Genomic DNA, 21,636 nt, shown 5'->3' with positions numbered 1-21,636 from the left:
TTGGTTCTGCTTTTTTAAATGAGTTTATCACGCTATGAGGAGCTGCCTTTGCCAAAATGTAACGTTTTGCCTCTTTTGTCTGCGCTGAGCGCCTCAATTCGGTCTACATTTATTATTTTGACCTTTCGTTAGCAGGGGATAGACTTCAAAGTGGAACCTCTCTTTTGCTGTCTTTAAGGAGACCTTTGTGCTGTTGCGGTATGTGGAGAGAACGTTTTTTCTCCTCTTTTAAAAGTTTTGTTCCAGGGGCTGAGAAGAAAGCTGGACTCCGAAGCAATATTGAATGAAAATTAAAATCAATTAGGCTATGGACTTTTGAGAGTGTTTGGAACGACGCCGTGCGAAAAAAAGGCAAGATTTTTAAGCGAGAAAATGCCCTCAGTTGATGTGCAATTGAGATGAATGGACTCGTCCTATAATTGCATTTGCTGTGGTCCTTCATGACGCTGTATTTCACATAAAATGGTCAGTGTTTAATGCGTAAAAACGGTCTGTAAGTTCTCTCGTGCTCTTTAACCTGACAACAAGTGATTATAAAGCGACATTAGAAACTTCAGTTATTCATCAATAATTAATAAGTTTGAGTTTGGTTTAGAGCAATGACATTTCATAAATTGCCTTTAGGTTTGCGTAAAACGAAATAAAAAGCAAATTAAGATAATAAAACAGGGAAAAACCGCATAGCCTATATTAATAAGATGAAAAATGCTAGTTATTTCTAAATCATCGGCCTAAAAAAAATCAAATTTCAACACATTGGACATAGTGATAGGCCTATATTTATACTGAGAAAAAGTTTTTGCTAAGATACGGTCATTCCTGTTGTTAGTCAATAAACAAACTTAAGCTATAGCCTATATTTATCTTATATTTGTATACTAGGCTATTTATGAAACTATAATTCGCGTCCCACAAAAAACTATTTTGCACTCCATCAAATTAGAGCCTTTAATAATGTTATAAACTGTTAATGTAATAACTGTTATAAAATAATTTTGGATTCATAGCATATATATCATTTAAAGAATACCGCCACAAAATACCACTACATCGACTTTATTATCACACTGGATACGCTGCAAGAGTGACTGAAAATACAGCCACAGCACCACCTAGAGTGCACAAAGTGTAATTGCGCGATCTCACCTCATTTCCTAATGAATGAGCCAGATCAGCATACACTATTCAAGATGTTGCAAAAATCCTCTGATTTGACAGAGTTGGACAGTAATTACAAATAGTTTAAAAATGCTATAGCAATGGCATTTTTCTCTTTCAAACTGCACAAATGTATATTGCAATGCATTATTTAGTGTTTCAATTACAAGGAAGTTAATGTACTGGATCCCTCCATTTTATGGTGTATAAGCAAAGATTTAAAAGTGATAATACCAGACCATTATTAATACCCAGACATTAATTAGAAAAGGTAATGTAGAAGCTAAACTCAGTGACCCACAGGTATGCACATCTAACAGCCCAATTATATAAATCTTGATGTTTTTTCATAAACACTTGATAAGGAAGTTAAGGCAAAGTAGAGCATTTTAATATCAGCATTTTTTCACAATCACCATATTTCTCCACTGGAATTTTAATTGTCCTGGAAAGCAGCCTTTCTCTTCTCAACAAAGGCAGTCATGCCCTCTTTTCTGTCCTCCTGAAAATGAGAACACAGCAAGTTTAAGAAAGTGGAAATCTTTTCGCTCAAAAAAAAAGAAGAAGAAACTAATAAATGGAAGAAAAGTGACGCACCGTAGCAAAGGTTGCATGGAACAATCTTTTCTCAAGTCGACTGCCCTCAGCTAAAGACAGTTCAAACGCTGCAAGAAAGTTCAAATAAAACGTATTAGTTTCTAAATGGCCTGCACGGGACTATTCAGTTTTCAAGTGACGTCACACGCTTATAGGAACGCCCACCTAGAGGGCACAAGGCTTTCCTCTGCTGCCCACCAGTCATTTTTACCAGGTTTGTAGTAAGTACTAATGTAGTAAGGCCGAGATATTAAATTCAATATACACTTTATTGATGCATAGTTTGCACAGGCATGATGAACACAGAATATAAATGCAACAAGGTTTCTCGTTAAGCGTTTTTTCAATAGAAAACCATTATAAAGAAAATGCGCTGTCTGAGCTCATCTGCTCGCCTGTATATAGTATGCATCATCAAAAAGGTGTAAACTGAATTTTATATTTTAATATCACTGTTGTAGTACATTAATGCACTTTATTACATGGCTTGGTTAAATTCTAATGTAGAATGCGGTCTGTTATTTCTTGATAACAGACCACTGCTGAGTATAACACACCGTCGCCATGAAAAACAGAGCGTTGCCATGGACACAGTGTTCTTTAACGGAAGCAATACAATCGGTTTTAAATCAAACTCCTTTTTAAATAAATATTTTGTGTCAAATTATTGATTGATTTGGTAGGTAGCCATGTAATAAGCGGGATAATGTATAGCGAGGCAGTTGTTATAGCGAATGCTACCCCGACAGGCTGATCGGGATCTTGAATCAGCCTGAAGGGGTTGCATTCGCTATAACAACCGCCTCGCTATACATTATCCCGCTTATTACATGGCTACCTTACTTAAAGGTGGGTTGCACCTATAAGGATTAAGCATCTCCTTAGCCTGGTGTCAGTTAGCGCTTAGCCATTGCTGCTTGATCAGCGCTTTAATAATAGTGATAGCACTAGCGTAGTGTAGCAGTTGCTGTATATGGATCACAAGTGCCCAAAACTTGCATCTTGATCACATATTTTAGTTTTTGAGATGGAAAACAGACATGCTTGTGCAGCAGTTCTAGCCCTCCAGGGCTCCACAACAGAAAACTATGAATATGCATTTTTTAAACCCAATTTGGATGCATGAACCCAATGTTTAAAAGTCAGTGAGCCTCAATTATGAAACACAAGCAGAATCAATTTCAACATGAAACCCTTACCTGCATTAACAGCTTCCTTTGCCATGGCAGAGACAAGTTTGGAATTGCCAGCTATTTTCTCTCCGCATTTGATCGCTTCTGAAACCAGCTGATCCACAGGAAATATTTTACTTACCAGACCTATAGAGATGAATACATTAGTCCACACATTGAATTGAGAGAAGAAGAAAGAAGCTGTAGCGCAAGAGTAAGTTTGAAAGACAAACCGGAGAGTTTTGCCTCCTGAGCGGAGATTCGATCTCCTGTGAGAACCATCTCCATCGCAAGGGATTTTCCCACTGCTCTTGTAAGCCTCTGAGTGCCACCAGCACCTGGAGCCAAAGAAATCATGTGATCACAGCTAGACTACCTCGTAGCTAAATATTGACGTTCATAATTATTCTGCAACAATCAATCAATCCACATAATTAAAAAAACGGATGTGTTATCGTACCAGGAATGGTCCCGAGCAGGATTTCTGGCTGTCCAAACTGTGCCTTCTCCCCAGCATAGATTATGTCACACATCATGGCAAACTCACATCCTCCACCAAGCTGGACAGGACAACAACTTTGTTCATGCTTGAGTGGAAATTAAGATTTAAACAGGCTTTTTAGCGATTCATTTAAAACATTTACCTACCGCAAACCCATTGACAGCAGCAATAACAGGCTTTTTGACTGTTGATACCCTGTTCCAATGTGCCAAGAAGTTTCCACCATAGCACTCTTGAAAGGTTCGATTCTGCATTTCTTTAATATCTGCTCCAGCTATCAAAGCAAAAGTGTTAATACAACATATGAGTTTAAAGGAATTCAATATAACACGCTCAACTAATTTTATTGACAGTTGCACACCTGCAAAGGCTTTTTCACTCCCTGTCACAACAATTGCACCCACTTCATGGTCACCCTCGAAGGCATCAAGGGCTTTGCCCACCTCCAGCATAAGCTCATCACAAAGAGCATTCAATGCCTTTGGTCTGTTCAGTTGGATAAAACCGACATTTTTCTTTTCACCCTTTTTGTCAACTAGTATGTACTGATACTGGCCACCTGCAAGAGAGATGAGGGCAGGGGTCAAAATAGCTCAATGCAATTTTTTGAATGATTAAAACAGAATTGATTTGTCAAATACATCACCTCTTAATATATATTCCTATTCTTATTTAAAAATATGTTTCAACTGTAAACAAGCACACAGAAGGGTAGCTGCAGCTTCCATAAAGCTCGGTGTTTCCATTATAAAGTTGCAGGTATAAAAACAAGCATCACAGAACCAGAGGCAAATGAAATGACGCAAGTTTCCAAACAAAGCAAAACTCGAGATTGACATTGAAAAGGAAGTCATCATTACTTTAAAGTAGACATGGTTCCTGTTACCTGAACTACATTGCCTGGTTGCTGCTAACGCAGAGGGTAAGAGTTTACAGTTTTTGAGAAGTAACCCTGTGGATCTGCAGAGCAGCGCCATGGTTGTACGAGGTCAACGGTAACGCTGTGACGATGATGAAGCCACGCCACGGCACGTTGATTGGCTGTCAAGAGTGACGTCACATCATAATCAGGATGCCAGATATTGTATTACAAAATCCCTCTTCCGTTGTCGTTCGACCACCGAGGTGGGTAGAATAAGATCAAATTTTATTTGATTTTATACTTGGTCTGGATCCGATTTTATAATAACCACCTCAAAGGGGATTTAATAATATCTTCTTAGTGTTGAAACAACACGCAAACCACACAAATGTGTACAAACTTGTTAAATTTTCCCTTTACTCCCGGTTTAATACTAGGAGTAGTTTTAAAACAAGGATTTGATGGAAAATAATGGCAACAACTTATGGCACGTTTTTGCGCGTATAGTTCCCTCTATTGGTCACTTTTGTGAATGAACTCCACATTGTGCAAAAAAGCACTGTCGTTTGTATTGCCCGTTGAGGATGTTTCATGGCATAAGGAATGATCTGAGGGTAATGTTATTTATGGTCTCAAAAAACGTTATACTTATTGCAGTCAAAAATGAGTATTCATGATATTGGTTCTTGATATATTTCATTCTCCCATAGAAGAAACCAGCCACCAGAGTGCGCTTCATTCTTGTAATATACAGCATTTACAGAGTTTGCTGCTATTCATGGTCTTCAGTTTTGTCTGAACGGGCAAACTGCCAAGCAGTTTTAAAGAAGCTTTATGTTAAGTGCTTACAAGGACACATTAAATGACTTCAAAGTCTGTAAGGATTGATTTATTGTTCTGTAAATCAGTTAGAAACGCAGTGAAACTCATGAAGGTTACAAAAGTCATGAAATAACTAAATCTTGCCTGTAAAACCAAAACACAATAATGCATTCACATACAGTATCAACAGTTTATCCAGATAGCACTGTCAAAATAGTATTAATTATTTTGGTATACTTTTAGGTATTTGTAATGCACATTTTTATCCACATGTTTTTTCAGTCAATTGTTACTCTTTAGGTGTAAAATATCAGCATATGTACAGGGTATTCTAGAGTGCAAATATGTAGTACCTTGGCAAATTCTAAGTTTTATTTGATTTATTTCAATTACAACACTTTCTTTAACCACACATGAAAAAAATTGCATTATATTACAAAAAAAGAAAAGAAAAAACATTTACATTTACCTTGAAAAGTGCAACTCAAAATGTAAGTCTGTTGGTGTAAGTCATAAGTAAGAATTACATTTTAGATTCCAAACACCAACAGTGTATTTCAATAGGCACATTTCTGATAAATACTGAGTTTTGAAAGCACACTAAACCAACTCTGCAGGTCTTGATTTTAACTCATGACAATGACTGTACAACTACATCCAACATCACAAACTAGCTCTAAATAATGGGCCACTTTAGAAACAATCATACACCTCTGAAATAGTCTTCAAATAAAAGAACTGACGTATTAGGGTCTAAAAGCAAAGCTCTGAAAAAAAAAAACACGTACCATGCTACCTAGAATTGGTAACCAGTGAACACTCAAACTAAATATCACATACACAATCAAACACTCTCTTTAGTGTCTAGACATTATTGCAGTAGCAAAAAACAAAACAAAACAAAAAACACATAAAAAAATGAAGTATATAGAGGCCCTGTTTAGTATGTACATCCAAAATTCGAAGGCTTCATTAGAATAGTTATAGAATACAACCAATACATTCATTTTGAACCCTCATAAATGTGAACCAGCTTGAAAGATTGTTAATTTATTTTGAGATACAAGACAAGAAACATCAATGAAAATGGAAGCATTAGAACTGGCATCTGTAATAGGGAATATTAGACGGATCATAGGGAGTCTGATGAAATCATACTGATAAATGTACGCCTTGGGCATACAAAAGTCACTTTGGATAAAAGTGTCTGCCAAATACATAAACAAAATCTATTACTATACTAAGGTTTCTCACAGCACAGTCAACACCTTTGACATTCTCTCCTTATATGCCCTTTCAAACCTGTTATTTTTGTAAATACAGATTCTCCCTCCCCATTTTTCAATTATCCAGGTGTAATTTCACACACTAACTGTTCAGAGACCAATCGATGCTCAAAATGGTCAACATTTAAAACGGCACCAGACAAAATGAAGCGACTCACAGATTTAGCAGTTAAATAGCAATACTGTTAATTGTATCGTATTGGTGCTGATGACCAGGTTGCTAGATGTGTGTCATATCAAAGTGTGTTTGACACATCATGTCAGATGGGTGTGTGGTAAAGAACCACATTGCTTGTGTTGCAAAACCGATTCTCATTCAATAAACTCTGTATGAGTTTTTAACACATGAATGGTTGCAGAGAAAATCGGCCAAGAGTGTAAAAATGGCCTACTTCACATTAAATTAATAGGTTATTAAGCTGGAGTTTTCAGGAGTACCTACTCAACATATTAAGAATCTTTAATAGAACAGTTCCCTATTGCAGTCGATAAATATTCGAACCCAAACACTGACGTGAGCAAATAGTTTCTGGCTGGTGTTAAGTACTCTCAGGCAAATAATAGCATTATTCCATCACATGAAATTCAGTCAAGTAGATCCGCCAGTAAAGTTGACAAAAAAGCAGCCCATCAACTTCATTCATCACTGCTTCAGTTTCCATGTGTTCCAGGACACAATGAGTAAGTATAATATTATAAAATATTACAATACCGACCTGAATAAATGCTGACTGATGAGAAGCATAGCCAGCTTCTTCACTATAGAACAGGGCACACTTATCAACACAACCGTAGTACTACACACACTACCATTCAAAAGTTTGGGGTCAGTACGGTTTTGCTTTTAAGAAATTAATACTTTAATTTAGCAATGATGCATTAAATTTTTTTTTTTTTTTTCTCCATTAGGTCACCTGATGGAGTTTTTCGTTTCCTTGCCACTGTTGCCTTTGGCTTGCTCAGTTGGGGATATTCAATTTAATGAATCAATCAATATTACTATTGATTAGCATTACCAAACATGGACGTTTTATTATTATTTTAATTTAATACTGTGAAGCTGCTTTGATACAATCTGTATTGTGAAAAGCGCTATACAAATATTCTTCTAAATATTCTTGACTTAAATTAATCAAAAGTGACAGTTAAGACTTACATTTGTTACAATAGATGTATATTTAAAATTAAAAAAAAATTAAGTAGCACAATTGTTTACAGCATTGATAATAATAAGAAATGTTTTTTGAGCACCAAATCAGCATATTAGAATGATTTCTGAAGGATCATGTGACACTGAAGACTGGCGTAACGACTGCTGAAAATTCAGCGTTCCAATAACAGGAAGAAATTGCATATATATATGATCACATAAACAGCCTTGGTAATCATAAGAGACTTCTTTCAAAAGCATCTTACTGACCCCTAACTTTTGAATGGTAGTTTATGCACGTCATGCAAATTAATGCAAATCAACAATCGTTTCTCAGGTACTATAATGTAATGTAATTAGTAGCAATAATACTCACTGATATCACACTAATTCAGTCCTACATGTGGAGGTGGAGCAGAAGACAACTGAGAGGAGAGCACTGCAGGTGTGTAGGGTAGAGGGGCAAAAAGCATTGCTGAACACAGGAAAAATGCTGACCCTTTTCTGCGTTTATATTTAGAGTGACACAAGGGGTAAGAAGGAGGAAGAGGAGGAAATCATTCACTTTACATCCACAGCTAAGCTAATAAAGCCTATGAGTGGATGACAGTACATTCAAGAAACAATTCAGCCCAACTTTTACAAGGTGCTTTATAAAGCGTAAACAGATGAGTGGCCCTTTTTTTGTATGTGCAAAAATCACTGCACTGAAGTCATTCCTCCCCAAAAAAAACCCCCAGTCTTAATAAACATCTGTGTCCAAAAGCGGTAATTTGTCAGTTTGGTTGCCGAAGATTGTTTACATTATACAGTCGTTCTTAAATACTGTGCTGGCTTGGAAGAGAGTGACTGGATGATCAAATTTCAGTACTTCATTCCCCGAAATAAAAACTTTCTCTTAACCTCAAGTTAAATAAAATGTGACATTCTACAAGATTTCAGTGCGACATATTATATTTCCCCAAAATGAATAGTTGCAATGAATAGATACAGGAGGGGAAGTGTATGCGATTTAAATATGTCTGCCATACACCCTGCTACACAATTTGGAGATCAAATAACATCTTCCTTACAAAAAAAAATAAAAATGACTGAGATTAATTAACGCGAATCAAACTCAGATGGAACGGCAAATGCTGAATCTAAGCTCCTGTATTCTAGCAGCCAAAGTATGTCAAGACAGCCTATCTAATAATAATAATTTAGAGCATTTTTGTCATCAGAATAAAATGAAAAGTAAATTAACATATCTGATTTCCTGAGTTTTGGATAATTTTGAAACTACACCGCTAGACTACATTGGCAGTGTCTATTGATAGCAGCTAAATCCCAGTGGAGTATGGTACTGCCACGGAGTGCATATCAAAGTGTGAGATCCCTGAAAAATTATCAAAGCTAAACAAATAAGCTACAAAGTGAAGCAAGGATACTGGAAAACACACATCTGACAATGCAACCATTCACCAACCTGTTATGATACAATACTCAGAAATCACTCCAATGAGAGGTTAGAGGGCAAAAGTAGTGAAAATGCAGATGTTGTTGATGTCTTTGTGTGAGCTGCGGCCCAGAGGCCTTCACTGCCTGTGGCAAAAGCACAGGTGCGCGCGTTCACCTGTGAGAAGTCCTTTCTGGAGCGTGCTCAGGCGTGCTTGCTTAGCCAAGCTTGGTGATCTGAAGACTCCCAACTATCCGGATCATATTAATGGCCAGCAAAGACTTTACTTTGTGATAAAAGTCAAACAGCTGGTGTCCATCCACAAAGATCCTAAAACGCTGGTGCTCACAATGGATCTCAATCTGTACAAATGGGGAAAGGAGAGGGGAGATATCGTGAAATAAGATCAAATCAAAAGAATCCTTTGTCAGTTACTGAGACACATTGTGGACAGTGTGTTGAAAGGAAGTGCTTGTCTGACTTTGCATGACTGCTTATCTCAGCTCAACATTTGGAAACAGTGACCCATTTTTTTGGTTCGCCTTTAGCCCCAATTACAAACAATAAGCACTCATTATCTTCCAGTATCTTTACTCACTTTGGTCGTACAACTCTCTGCCATAAGGAATAATTCTGTAATTGCCTATTATAAAGGAATAAACCCACATGAAAAAAACGACATTCTTTCTGGGGGAAAATAAATGTAAAAATGACAATATTACATTGACACTACCATTAAAAATGGAGTCTGTAAGAGTTTTTTATGTTTTTGAATGAAGTCTCTTACGCTTGTCAAGGCTGCATTTATTTGTAAATACAGTAATATTGTGAAATATTATTACAATTTAAAATAACTGATTTCTATGATTTCTAATTCAATATTTTTTAAAATGTTGTTTATTCTTGGAGGGCAAAGCTGAATTTTCATCAGCCATTCCTCCAGTCTTCAGGCTGATTTGGAGCTCAAGAAACATTTCTTATTATTAATGTTGAAAACAGTTGTGCTGCTTAGTATATTTTGGAAGCCGTGATAGTTTTTCACAATATTTTGATGAATAAACCCAGACTAAACCCAGACTTTTGAACAATAATGTGTGTGTGTGTGTGTGTGTGTGTGTGTGTATACAGTTGTAGTCAAAATTATAGGCACCCCTGGGAAATATGATCAAAGAGGGCTGTAAAAATAAATCTACATTGTTTATCCTTTTAATCTCTCCAGGTCAGGTCCCTTTTGAAGCTCCAGTTGTGTCTGACAACTGAATATGCTGGAGTTTGTTTTTGGACGAGCGAGGAGGATTTTTCTTGAAACCCTTTCAAACAACATGTTGATGTAAGGATTGTTTGATTTTTTTTTTAAGGCTTTCTGACCAACTAATCTCTGCAATTCTCCATCTGTGATCCTTGGAGAGTTTTTTTCCACTCAAACTTTCCTCTTGGCTGTGCATTAGGACAATATAGACACACGTCCTCTTCCTGGCAGATTTGTAACATCTTTAGTTGATTGGAACTTCTTAATTATTGCCTCGATGGTGGAAATGGAAATTGTCAATGCTTTAGCTATTTTCTTACTGCCAGTTTCTATTTTGTGAAGCTCAACAATCTTTTGCTGCACATCAGAACTATATTCTTTGGTTTTACTCGTTGTGATGGATGATTAAGGGAATTTGGCCTTCGCATTTCCTCATATTTAAACTCCTGTGAAACAAGAAGTCATAGCAAGACAATTTCATGTTCCTAGTCACCTTGGTGTTCTAAAAAATGTAAATATTAATGGGAATATACTTAAGATATATTACTCATAAAAAAACTCAAGGGTTTCCCCCCACTTTCAATTTTTAAAACCACCTTTGATCATATTTACCAGGGGTGCCAATAATTCTGACCACAAGTGTATATATATGAAGACTTCAGATGCAAAAGCCTCTAAGTCCCACCTGAAAGTTTCTTCTAAAATTAGCATTTTTATCAAGCTCGTATATTTAAGTTCAGTAATTTCACTTTAATGAACAATAAACAATTAATAGATAATTTGTATTGCCATTAAAGTGAAATAACTGAAGATAAACATACAAGCTTGATAAAAATGATCATTCTAGAAGAAAATTTCAGATGGCACTTACAGGCTTTTGCATCTGAAGTCTTCATATATACACACACAAAAACAAAAGCTACCCAAAATAGTGTGCATATATGCATTTAATTCTACTCTTGTAAGTATTGTTTTTGAAGGAAATGTAGCTTGATTTTAATTAATAATATATAATCTCAAACACACACAAATATTATAGTCTTGGAGGAGAAAAAGGAGGGTAAAGTAGGTTTTGCCTCTTCATTTCAGAAGTCCACTACACGCTACTGCTTTAGACATCACATTATAGTGTCTGAAGTAGGTACAGCATACATACAACATCTGTATATGTTAAGTCTGACTGACTGGGCAAGGAGGAAGCTGCCATCGGTTTTGGACACAACCCTGAACCCTGTGCAGATTAGAGATCTCAGATTAGAGAACATGTAGATGTCAGTGCTTCATATCATTACCCTGAAAGGCTGGTCTGGGATGAAGGGAAAGTAAGCTATGGGTGCCTCCTCCTCACTCCATTTCCCAGAGACTCTGGCATTCCTCAGGAACTGCCTGTCAGTGAATCGTGCGCTGAGTTTGAGGGCCACATCAGTGAGCTCTTCATCATCTTTCTTCTCACTGTGGCCACAGTTCAAACTGATGTGAAAGCTGTGAAAAACAAAACAAAACATTAAGCATGTAAACAGCTGTTTTTGTCAATTCTTCGTCTAAAGTGATCTATCTTATTTTTTCAAGATTTATTCATCCTTACTAGTAATGTGTTCAGTATGTCAGCATAACCATATGCCTTGCCATTAGTGTTAATAAAAATATGACAAGTGTTGCAAGATGAAGCATTACAAACTATGTGCTAATGCGCCAAATATTACAGAAAAATAGCATGAATCCATTTTAGATGAATTCAGTGATTCAGGCCTGCGTTGGCAGCCATTATCACACTGACTGAGCCTCACGGAGCATTCCTAATGGATCAGCAGGCTGTTTACAAAGGCTAAAATCCTGAGCTGAAATTACACATTAGTATCACTTAACCATTTATATATCAGAATCATAATGCAATTTAGTTAAAAAGCTGCATAATTACAATGTAAAGACTACACCATCAATATAACAAACCACTCCATCGCCCTCATGTCGGGAACCATTACTATACTCTCAAAAAAATGACCAGCACATTCAACTACTAGAGCTAAACTGGTAGAGGAAAACCACATACTGGCAATATGCAGACCCTGAACACAATGCAAATCACTTTGGATAAAAGTGTCAGGCAAATAAATAAATGTGAAGTGCTTCAAAAAGCCTCTGGTACTAGAATTAAACAAATACAATTAAACTATCATTTAAAGGTTCAGTCAGTAAGATTTAAAAATAAATAAATAAATAAATACTTTTATTCAGCATGGATGCAGTAAATTAATCAAAAGTGTCAGTAAAGACATTTATGTTGCAAAAGATTTCTATGTCAAAGACCTGCCGTTGTTTTGAACTTTCTAATTCTATTCATCAAAGAAGAATCCTGTAAACAAAATGTGCTGCTTCATATTTTGTGGAAACTGTAATACAACTGTTTACAACATTGATAATAATAATAAACGTTTCTTGAGCAGCAAATCAGCATATTAGAATGATTTCTGAAGGATCGTGTGACACAGAAGACTGTAATAAGACGAAGTAATGATGCTGAAAAATCCAGCTTTGGCATCACAGGAATACAACTTTTTTTTTTAAATAAATTGTATCAAATAAATGCAGACTTGGTAAGAATAAAAGACTTCATTCAATAACAATAAAATCTAAAAAATCTCATCTTTCCCACACTTTTGAACAGTAGTGTTATAACACAAAATTATATACATTTGTAAATATAGTATATCACAAATGTATCATTTCAGCCTTGCCCATACTTAGGTTTTAATATTGTACATGCCTGTTGCTTACTGTAAAGATAAACTTTCTTATAATACCTGGGTGCTTCATTTAATAAAAAAATATATACATGCATATTTGTGCGTGTGTGTGTGTGTGTGTGAGAGTAATATATAGTCATACAGGCTGAACATTAGGCTGAATAACACCCTTGTGATTTACCACGGATTATTTGCATCAGCATACTAAAACATTTCCAAGACACACCCAATGCTCTCACAGTTTTGTCATTTTCCTTAACAGCTAATATAAACACCCATCAACCCTAAACAGTGCACACACCCATCCAGTGCGTTTCTTGAGCAGATCTACAACCCAAAGCTGTATTCAAAACATAGTGCTGCCAATCTGGACAGCATATGGGCCCATGATGCCCAAAAAAGATTACAAGGTTTTGAGACAGAGCTTGTGTCTGATGTAACTATACTAATGCTAGAACTAAATATGCAATCTTAATATGAAAACATACCTGTCTGGCTCTGGATCAATGATGCCCATTATGATGATCTTCTTCCCAGGCCTCATCCCACCTCTGATCCGTCCACTGAAAGGAACTGTCTGGTATATCAGATATAGGGGAAAAACATCAATATCACATAAACTACAGCATAACAACGAACGACTGCTTTTAAACATTACTCTACCAGAATACGAGAGATGTCTTCTTTATCAGGGGAGATAAGCCCAGCATCTCCGAATGAATTATTAAGGTGAAGATCATCTTCGGTGTTCTTCAAATGAGAAAGAGAAGATAAGTTAAAAACACTTAAAGATGCAAGATGAAATACAGCACGAGCGCGTAATGCAGATGCACATGCAGGGTTTTAACAATAAAACGACACGCCTTCACTGCATCTCTACTTCATCTTTTTTTTAAACACAGCATGTGCACCAAATACACCAGAGCTATAATAATGCTCGAAATATTATTTGTCAATTGCGATCTACCACGTATGCACTGCAGTGCATTTACACAAACTCATTATGATTTTGTTCAACTGGGTATGAGAGAGGACGGTCATCTCTCATGATGCATACAGATTTCCACTGCGCTTCGTATTAAATATACCCTTATTAACTACAATGGCTACGTTATGAGAAACTGAAGAACTGTAAGATATTAGAGATATTTGTGACTTACTATCGCGTCCTTTTCCATGCTCGCCACCGCCATCTTGAACAAAATACCATAGGATGCTTATCAAAGGCGGTCCAGTTTAGGAATCTGTCAGTGTCGTGGCAGACTGGACAGGGAGCTGCAAGGTGTCTAAGTTCAAGAAGAAAATTATAAAACAAACACAAATTCTCTTAACGAATTAAGAAACAACTCTATTGTCTCTATTTGAGAAAGAAATATGCTGACGCGGATTATCGTACGGGTGGAGGTTAATCCAGCCTCCATATGAACCTAATCTGCTCAAATCTCATTGGATCATTTGAGCTGAATTACCAACAGAATAATAAGAGACCAAATTTTACCACTTTTGTATTTTTAAACATGGCAAGTTGCTTGCACAAATGCTACGTTGCTATAGTATATTTGCAATATTAGTAACTCAGAATTGTTTAAATATTAAAAATGTGTCGGTACAGGTATAAATGGTATAAACACAATCTGTTTATTGCATTTTTTGTTGGTTGTGCTGGTTTTGTTGGTTAGTTCTGAGAAAAATAATTGACATTGTTCCAGTGTGTTTCTGATCTTTGAAATGTGTGCGCCCTCAATGAGCGAGCAGAGGGAGACCCCTAGTGGCACGTGTGACTAATGGCACCTGGTGGCAGTAGTGTTTGTTTTTGGAAACTCCTATGTAAATCCGTGGTTCATTCTCTCGATGCTAGTAATGCTACTATAGGAATTCTATAAAATAGGTTTAATGGAAATAAATATGGAGATAATATACATCAATAAGTAAAATAATATAATGCAGTAAAATTACTATTTATGTACAGCGACTGACAGTTTTGGTGATTTAAGTGCAATGTGAACATGTTCTTTGTTGTAGCTCTGAAACCTAATATAAAAAGTAATAATCATCATGATGTTTTAATTTACTGGTTAATACCCAGTTAGTCTTGTGAAGACGGGTATATGGCACAAGTGTCGGAATTGATATGAATCAAGCACCATGATCATAAAAACACACTTTCCTTTACAGCTCTATATGGCTAGTGCCTAAAGTCAGAACACATGGCTAATTTTAAATGGCCGTCAATGGATAAAGATGCTTTTCAGTAGCAGTTGCTGCAGTTGCAATGACTACCAGCAGAGGCTAACAGGATTCTGCTAACTTGGTTAAAAAGAAGAAAGAAAGAAAAAAGACTGTTACACTAGGGGCACTCTTGTTCAGTTAACCACCTGAGCTTGATGATTTGGTTCTGTGGTGTCTTAACACAAAATAAGTTGTTCTGCAGTTAACTTAAATAAGGATTCCTCATCTCCCAGCCTGCATTATTTTGGATTATCCTATACCTTTTAATTACATTATACTTATTTTTGTTTATTTTTATTTTACTTTTATTTATTTTTTGAATTAAATTGTAATATAATATTTAATTTTTTATATTTATTTATTTATATATTTATTTATTTATTTATTTTCGAGCAGCATGCATCATGTGCCTTGATGAATATTCTTCTATAACAAAGTGTGGACCTTTGGGTGACAGCAAAAGGCTGCATGCACTGTGGCCCACTCTGTCCAGAAGTGTATTTGAGCATGCAAATTTAATAAGTGTTTATTTAGCAGGGCCAGCCTGTAATTAGGTTAATGCTGCAGTCGCTCTGCACTGCTCTCCCACAGCTCCATTCTCCTCACCTGCTCAGGCGGAAAGCACCACAGACGGACCTGGCACTGCCCGCCATGCTCTGATCGTGCCCTCTTGGGCCTGCTGGACACCTCGCCCACCTGCCTCACATGATGCCAATGTCCAAACCTCTAACTGACATCAACCGTCACCTGCTAATATGACGAACTGCAGCTGTTGGATATCTGAAAGAGTTTGGGGCATTAAAGTAACAGACGTTTCTAATAAACGTAGAATTTAGGATGTCATATTCAAGATCTTTCTTTCAGTCTGCTTTCCCCAAATCAATATATTGCAATCTGTCTCTCTCCCTCACTGAATATGGCTTATTGTGTGTTTTTGTGAATGTCAAGCTCCCACACACTTCCTCACACCCACTCCCTCCATGCAGCAGCTGTGTGTGGTCTGTGTCTTACTTCCTGTTCTGGCTCCTCACTCAGGGCCTTTCCCCTTAACACACACACACATATACACACACAGATACAAGATCACATGAACTTATAGTCACATGCATGCCCGCTACATCATCACAAATACATTCCCGGCAACACACCGCTGTATAAAACTGTCGACCATATTGATCTGAATAAGGTGTCTGATAGTGAATTCCCTGTGTTATGCAATAGGTTTAAAAAATCCAGCAAGTCTGAGAGTCTTGGCTCCATCCTTTAGGGCTCAGCGTCCTTCATAATAATTAACTCTCAGTGACCTTTGGTACAGACGTAACCCGGCATAAGCTCACTGTCATACAGCGCAAACTTTCATTCGTGAAACTTCTTAGGTCCTGGGTCTTTATCCATCATTATTTTAATTCACAGTCCTTGTTTGGAGTTTTCTTAATTTTTCTTTTAACCTTTCTTAATAATTAGATTTAAATGTATTACATTATACATGTCAAGTCAAGAATATTATTTAATACAGCTGAATCATATTAAATGTACTGAATTTTACACGGAAACAACTGCAAGCTTTTTTTTTACAGTAACCGACTGTATTTTGATATTGCATTATATAATAAAAATTATAATAAATATTTTCTAGGGAAATCAGTGCATTATTGTAACTAACACTATTACTTTATGAAATAAAACAATTATAAAAAAAATAGCCTGGTTATTTGATGATGGACGGATGGTCCTAGCTTTGTAGATTCCCACATATGGGTCACGGGACATTTGGCTCTATTAAATGTTGCTATTTTATTTACTTTTTGTTGTTGTCTGAAGTATCTATATGGTGATTATTGTTCCATTTGCAAGACAGATGTATTTAAATTAGGGTCCAATTCTCACTATTAACTACAACTTTTGCCTCAATAATCTCCTAATTACAGCTTACTAATAGTTAGTAATGTAATTGTTAAGTTTAGGTATTGATTAAGTGATCTACAATGTGGTCATGCAGAATAAGGCATTACTATGTGCTTATAAACAGCCAATATGCTAGCATGCTAATCATCAACTAGTTGATGAGAATTGGACCCGAAACTAAAGTGTTAAGTCAACCATTAAGTCAAGGCAAATAAGGCACCAATAAGGCAAATTGAGAGAATAAAATAAGTTTAGGCTACTACTGGATAACTCCAAGTCACTTAATCAACTTTAAATCCATACTTACAATGTGACAGTATTTAACCTCTATGTATTAGTAGGCCTACCGTTAACGCTACTTTCTGCAGACAGATGAATATGTGTATACAGAAGGGCTGAATGATTAGTTGTCTGTATTTAATTAGGTATAACTGTAGCTATGTAATCGATTTGTAATATCTGTAACAGGGACACTGTAAATTAAGTGTTACCATGTATTCTTGTACCATGTAGGAGGGGCGAAGATGTTGCTGCGCTGTAGTGCACAATTCAAATTCCAGCCAGCGGGGGCAGTTATGGGCTGGTGTGTGTGTGTGTGTGTGTGTGTGTGTGTGTGTGTGTGTGTGTGTGTGTGTGTGTGTGTGTGTGTGTGTGTGTTACATAAACGTGCAACTGCTTGTGTGCCTGCTGAGCTGGGCTTGTGGTTGGCGGAGAGTAGGTGTGGCTTATTTTCCTCCGTGGTCACAGCAGAACAAGATCATTCAGATATTTGCACAAAGCCAACCTGACAGGGAAGAAGGGGGAGGAGAGAGAGAGAGAGAGAGAGAGAGAGAGAGAGAGAGAGAGAGAGACTTCTGCAGTCTCTCTCATTCTTCTTCTTTCGTCTCTCTCTCTCTCCCTCTACAGAAACAAGGAAGACTGTCTACTTCATGCCCTGTGAACTGAGCAGAATCAAATTAGAACTGCAGCTGCATGGGAAATATTTCTATTTCTCATTCGGTTTAAAGGGATAGTTCACACACAAATAAAATTCAGTCATCATTTACCTCATGCGGTTCCAGGTGAATTAGGAGATTGTCAAAGCCACTCTTTTTCCAAACAGTGAAAGTGGATGAGGACTTGGGACAGCTGAGGTTAATTAAAGCTCACAGTAAAATAATTTGGATTATTTCGACCTTGACGGCCTTTCGGACAGGTGTCAACTGTCATGAAAAAGAGTTAAAAATCACCCTGGTGTTTATCCTCCCCCCAAGTGACTATTCTTGGCTTGTGACTAAATAAGAGGCTTGAAGACTCTCCCCTCTTCAACATAAAATATAAAAAAATACTAATAAGAGTATCATTAATGTAAAACTTCACAAACCCCTGTTGTACTTCTATTGGATGTATTTGTGAGAGAAACAGGGTATTTGATGTGGAAAAATTTAGGATGGGACTTTTTTTAATCATTGATTGGATCCTGAAAAGCGAGTGTTCGAGGCAGTAGAAGTCAGAGGTTAAAAGGAGGAATGCATGATGTCATCCAAAAAGTTGTTTCAGAAGAAAGTTATTTCATGTTGACTTAAGCGTAGATTTGTTATTATTTTAGTATTAATTTTTTAGAATGTCTTCTAGACTATAATAAATTGTTGCGCTCTAAAGACAAAAAATAATCCTTTTTCTTCAGGTGCGTGGAGCCAAAGAGATATGCTATGGAAAACGAACAAGAAGCTGGCCACACACTGAAGTCAGTAGGGTTATACAGAAGTCTATCAAAACATTTTTTAAATAGTACAAAAAGTGCAAAGTGAATTAAAAACAAACGAACAGGAGCAAATGTTTCAGCTCAACATTAGGGGTCATCATCTGAAATGAATTCTCACATACAACTCTATCACAGGTGGAGCTCCAATTGACATGCATTTCAAAATATTTCAGGTATGGGAGCGCGGGGCACAGCGTAACGCGGGGCTAGTTGTAACACACTTGTTTTAAATACTTCCACACATGGCAGCATGACGAAACTTGGTGTATTTAGGCCTACTAGTTGCCATATCAACACTATATAGAGAAAAAATTACACCAAAATTCAGAAACCTTTGTAAGATATCACTGAACATTTATTTAACCATAGCAAAAGTACATTTCTTACTTAAGTTCATTTTTCATCTCTATTTTTTGTGTTTATTTAAAATTAGACAAATCTGATATTATTTTAATCTCCAATCTGTTATTTAACAGTTAAGATAGTTCTTTAATGCTTTGCTAACCAGTAGAAGACACTAGCAGGGTTTAAATCAGTTGTGCAGCTGGGGCATGTTGTAACACTGCGTTACTATTCAAAATAGAAATATGCTATTATATTCTATACTTTTATAAATTCTATTGAGAAAAAATTAGAAACATGTAAATAAAGACTGAGAGTCAATGTTCAGAAATTATTCATTATTATTATTTCACGAGTTCACATCTACATAAAAATTAATACAATAAAGGTTATGCGTATTTGGCGTGCTGTCCGGGGGGAGGGCTCCGAGCTCGGAGTTCGGCCCGAACCCAGAGTACTCCCCCCGGTTGTGGTAAGAGTAGATGGAACTAGAAGTGAGGAGATGGGGTGGAGGAGGGATGCTGATAAACTGTCAATGAACAGAGGTAGGTCTGCTGTGTATTTATACCTTGTCATTGAGTTGATTACTGATTGATCTCCACTTGTGCTAATTGGGTTAATTATCTGAACCTGCTCCTTCCGAACTTTGTTAATAAAACATAATTTTGTTTTGAACTATGCTGTATAGCTGTGTTTTCCAGTTTGTTTGTTGTCAAACTCAAAAATGTGTTTATTTTTAATTATTAAAAAATGGCATTATTTTATATGAAAAAGTTAATAAATGTATTTTATTGAGAAAATATTTTGGTTTAACTTGTATATATTTTCGATTAGATCAGATAGCATTTTAAGATGTCATATGGTGATGTTACAATATGCCCCTCACATGTTACAATGTACCCCACCTATGGGGCATGTTGTCACATTTCACTTCCATTCTTTCAGGTAAATCAAGCAAAAAATATTCACTGTACCGGTAAGCCTATTAATAAAACAAAACCACATAATTGTACTAGACAATTAATGTGGGAAATTAATGTGGGGAAAAATAAATACTCTAAACCCTAAGTAGATACACAAACTGAGAAAGTCAAACAGTGTTACGTTGTGCCCCACTCTCCCCCATTCAATTGACCCTTAGCAGGGAGTTTGAGTGACAGGCGATCTGACCAATCATAATCCACCATTCGCCGAATCCGCCATTTTTGTCCGACTAAGCAGTCAGGATAGTTAGTGGATTAACGTTGGAGGATTTTAACTTGAAAAACGGGGTTTAGGCCTTACGTTACTGACGTCTTTCCGCAGTTAAAACAACACTCCTTCTTATGTTCATTTGATGCTATAAATTAACTAACTAACCTTAGAAGGAAGAGATGATCGGTTCACGAGCAGCTTAACTGAGGCAGCGATCTGTCAGACACAATAAAGAGCCACAAAACGGTATTTATTGTTTAAACTTCTTTGAAAAAATGACCAAATATGAAAGTTAAAACTTTGTTTCATAATAAAAGTAACCTGGTCTGTCCTGTCCGTCAGTGCGTTGTCAGTGTCCTCTGCTCCGCTATGTATTTTTCACTGCGTGAGAACATGGTGTAGAGTGAGAGCGGTGTAGCTTGTCCGACATAGCAACAGTAACTAAAGAGGCGGGTCTTTGCGAACGGTCATAGCAAAAAGAGAGAAAAAAAACATGTTTTTGCTGAAACATTTGCTCCTGTTCATTTGTTTTTAATTCACTTTGCACCTTTTGCACTATGCAATCTAGAAAAAAATGTGTTTTGTAGACTTCTGTAGTTTTTACTGAATTCAGTGTGCGGCCATGCAGCAATCTTCTTGTTCGTTTAGAATGTCTTCTAAAAATAAAAATGTTCATTTAAATTAAACTAATACGTTTTTAGCATAAAAAAACATTAAGACATGTCGGCCATTTTTAAGTGCCTAAAGTAGGTATTCAGATATATCTTAAAATGACTGAAGTTATCAAAACTGCAAACACTGCAGCACCTTTCTAGTGATTCATTGCATTGAGTTGCAGTAAGGAATCATACATTCTTTTTTTCTTTGGTTTGACCCATTTCTTCACGTGGATGAAAGTGGGCCAACAAAGAACACTGAAGGAAAAGGACGGATACTAACCACAGCAAATTAGTCAGCTTTATGACAGTCCCCATAGCGCTTACTGGAAACAATACAGTATGAGAAGGCAAATATTTCACTCGCTATCTGCACGTGAAACACGAAACTTGTTAGGAGCTTGACTAAGGGATGTAAAGCGAAAACAAGCCCTGATTGACAACGCAGGATTAAGGCCGTTTCCATTGCCTCCTGAACAGCGCAAATGAAAGTTACGGAAAGACTTGTTTTAGATAAAGAAAAACAAATAGTAAAGGTGAGATGGTCAGCGTGAGTGATACAGATCACACATTGACTCACCACTCT

General features: G+C 36.6%; 2 protein-coding genes across 3 annotated transcripts; both read right to left on the bottom strand.

The window, feature by feature from the left end:
- Positions 1–1,040: 1,040 nt before the first annotated feature.
- On the bottom strand, positions 1,041–4,487 carry echs1 (enoyl CoA hydratase, short chain, 1, mitochondrial). The gene is made up of 8 exons (XM_079634563.1): positions 4,316–4,487; positions 3,791–3,988; positions 3,576–3,703; positions 3,388–3,487; positions 3,161–3,265; positions 2,955–3,074; positions 1,756–1,823; positions 1,041–1,660 (listed from the first exon to the last, which is right to left on the bottom strand). Exons 1-8 carry the CDS (start codon positions 4,404–4,406, stop codon positions 1,595–1,597), a joined length of 876 nt encoding a protein of 291 aa, XP_079490689.1. The 5' UTR covers positions 4,407–4,487; the 3' UTR covers positions 1,041–1,594.
- Positions 4,488–6,448: 1,961 nt separating this feature from the next.
- lgalslb (lectin, galactoside-binding-like b) lies at positions 6,449–20,793 on the bottom strand. Of its 2 annotated transcripts, XM_079634182.1 has the most exons (8): positions 20,716–20,747; positions 20,560–20,610; positions 15,816–15,989; positions 14,141–14,266; positions 13,644–13,730; positions 13,469–13,557; positions 11,529–11,718; positions 6,449–9,349 (listed from the first exon to the last, which is right to left on the bottom strand). In XM_079634182.1, the coding sequence occupies exons 4-8, from the start codon at positions 14,171–14,173 to the stop codon at positions 9,206–9,208; spliced, it is 543 nt and encodes a 180-aa protein (XP_079490308.1). In that variant the 5' UTR covers positions 14,174–14,266; positions 15,816–15,989; positions 20,560–20,610; positions 20,716–20,747; the 3' UTR covers positions 6,449–9,205. The 2 variants fall into 2 exon arrangements, with proteins under 2 accessions (XP_079490308.1, XP_079490309.1); XM_079634183.1 differs by lacking the exon at positions 15,816–15,989 and having other exon boundaries at positions 20,716–20,793.
- Between the last annotated feature and the right edge of the window lie 843 nt (positions 20,794–21,636).

This window comes from Phoxinus phoxinus, assembly GCF_949152265.1.
Source record: "Phoxinus phoxinus genome assembly, chromosome: 14".
Taxonomy (NCBI): Eukaryota; Metazoa; Chordata; class Actinopteri; order Cypriniformes; family Leuciscidae; genus Phoxinus; species Phoxinus phoxinus.
Note: the sequence above shows the minus strand (reverse complement) of the source record. Positions and strands in the feature narration are given on the sequence as shown.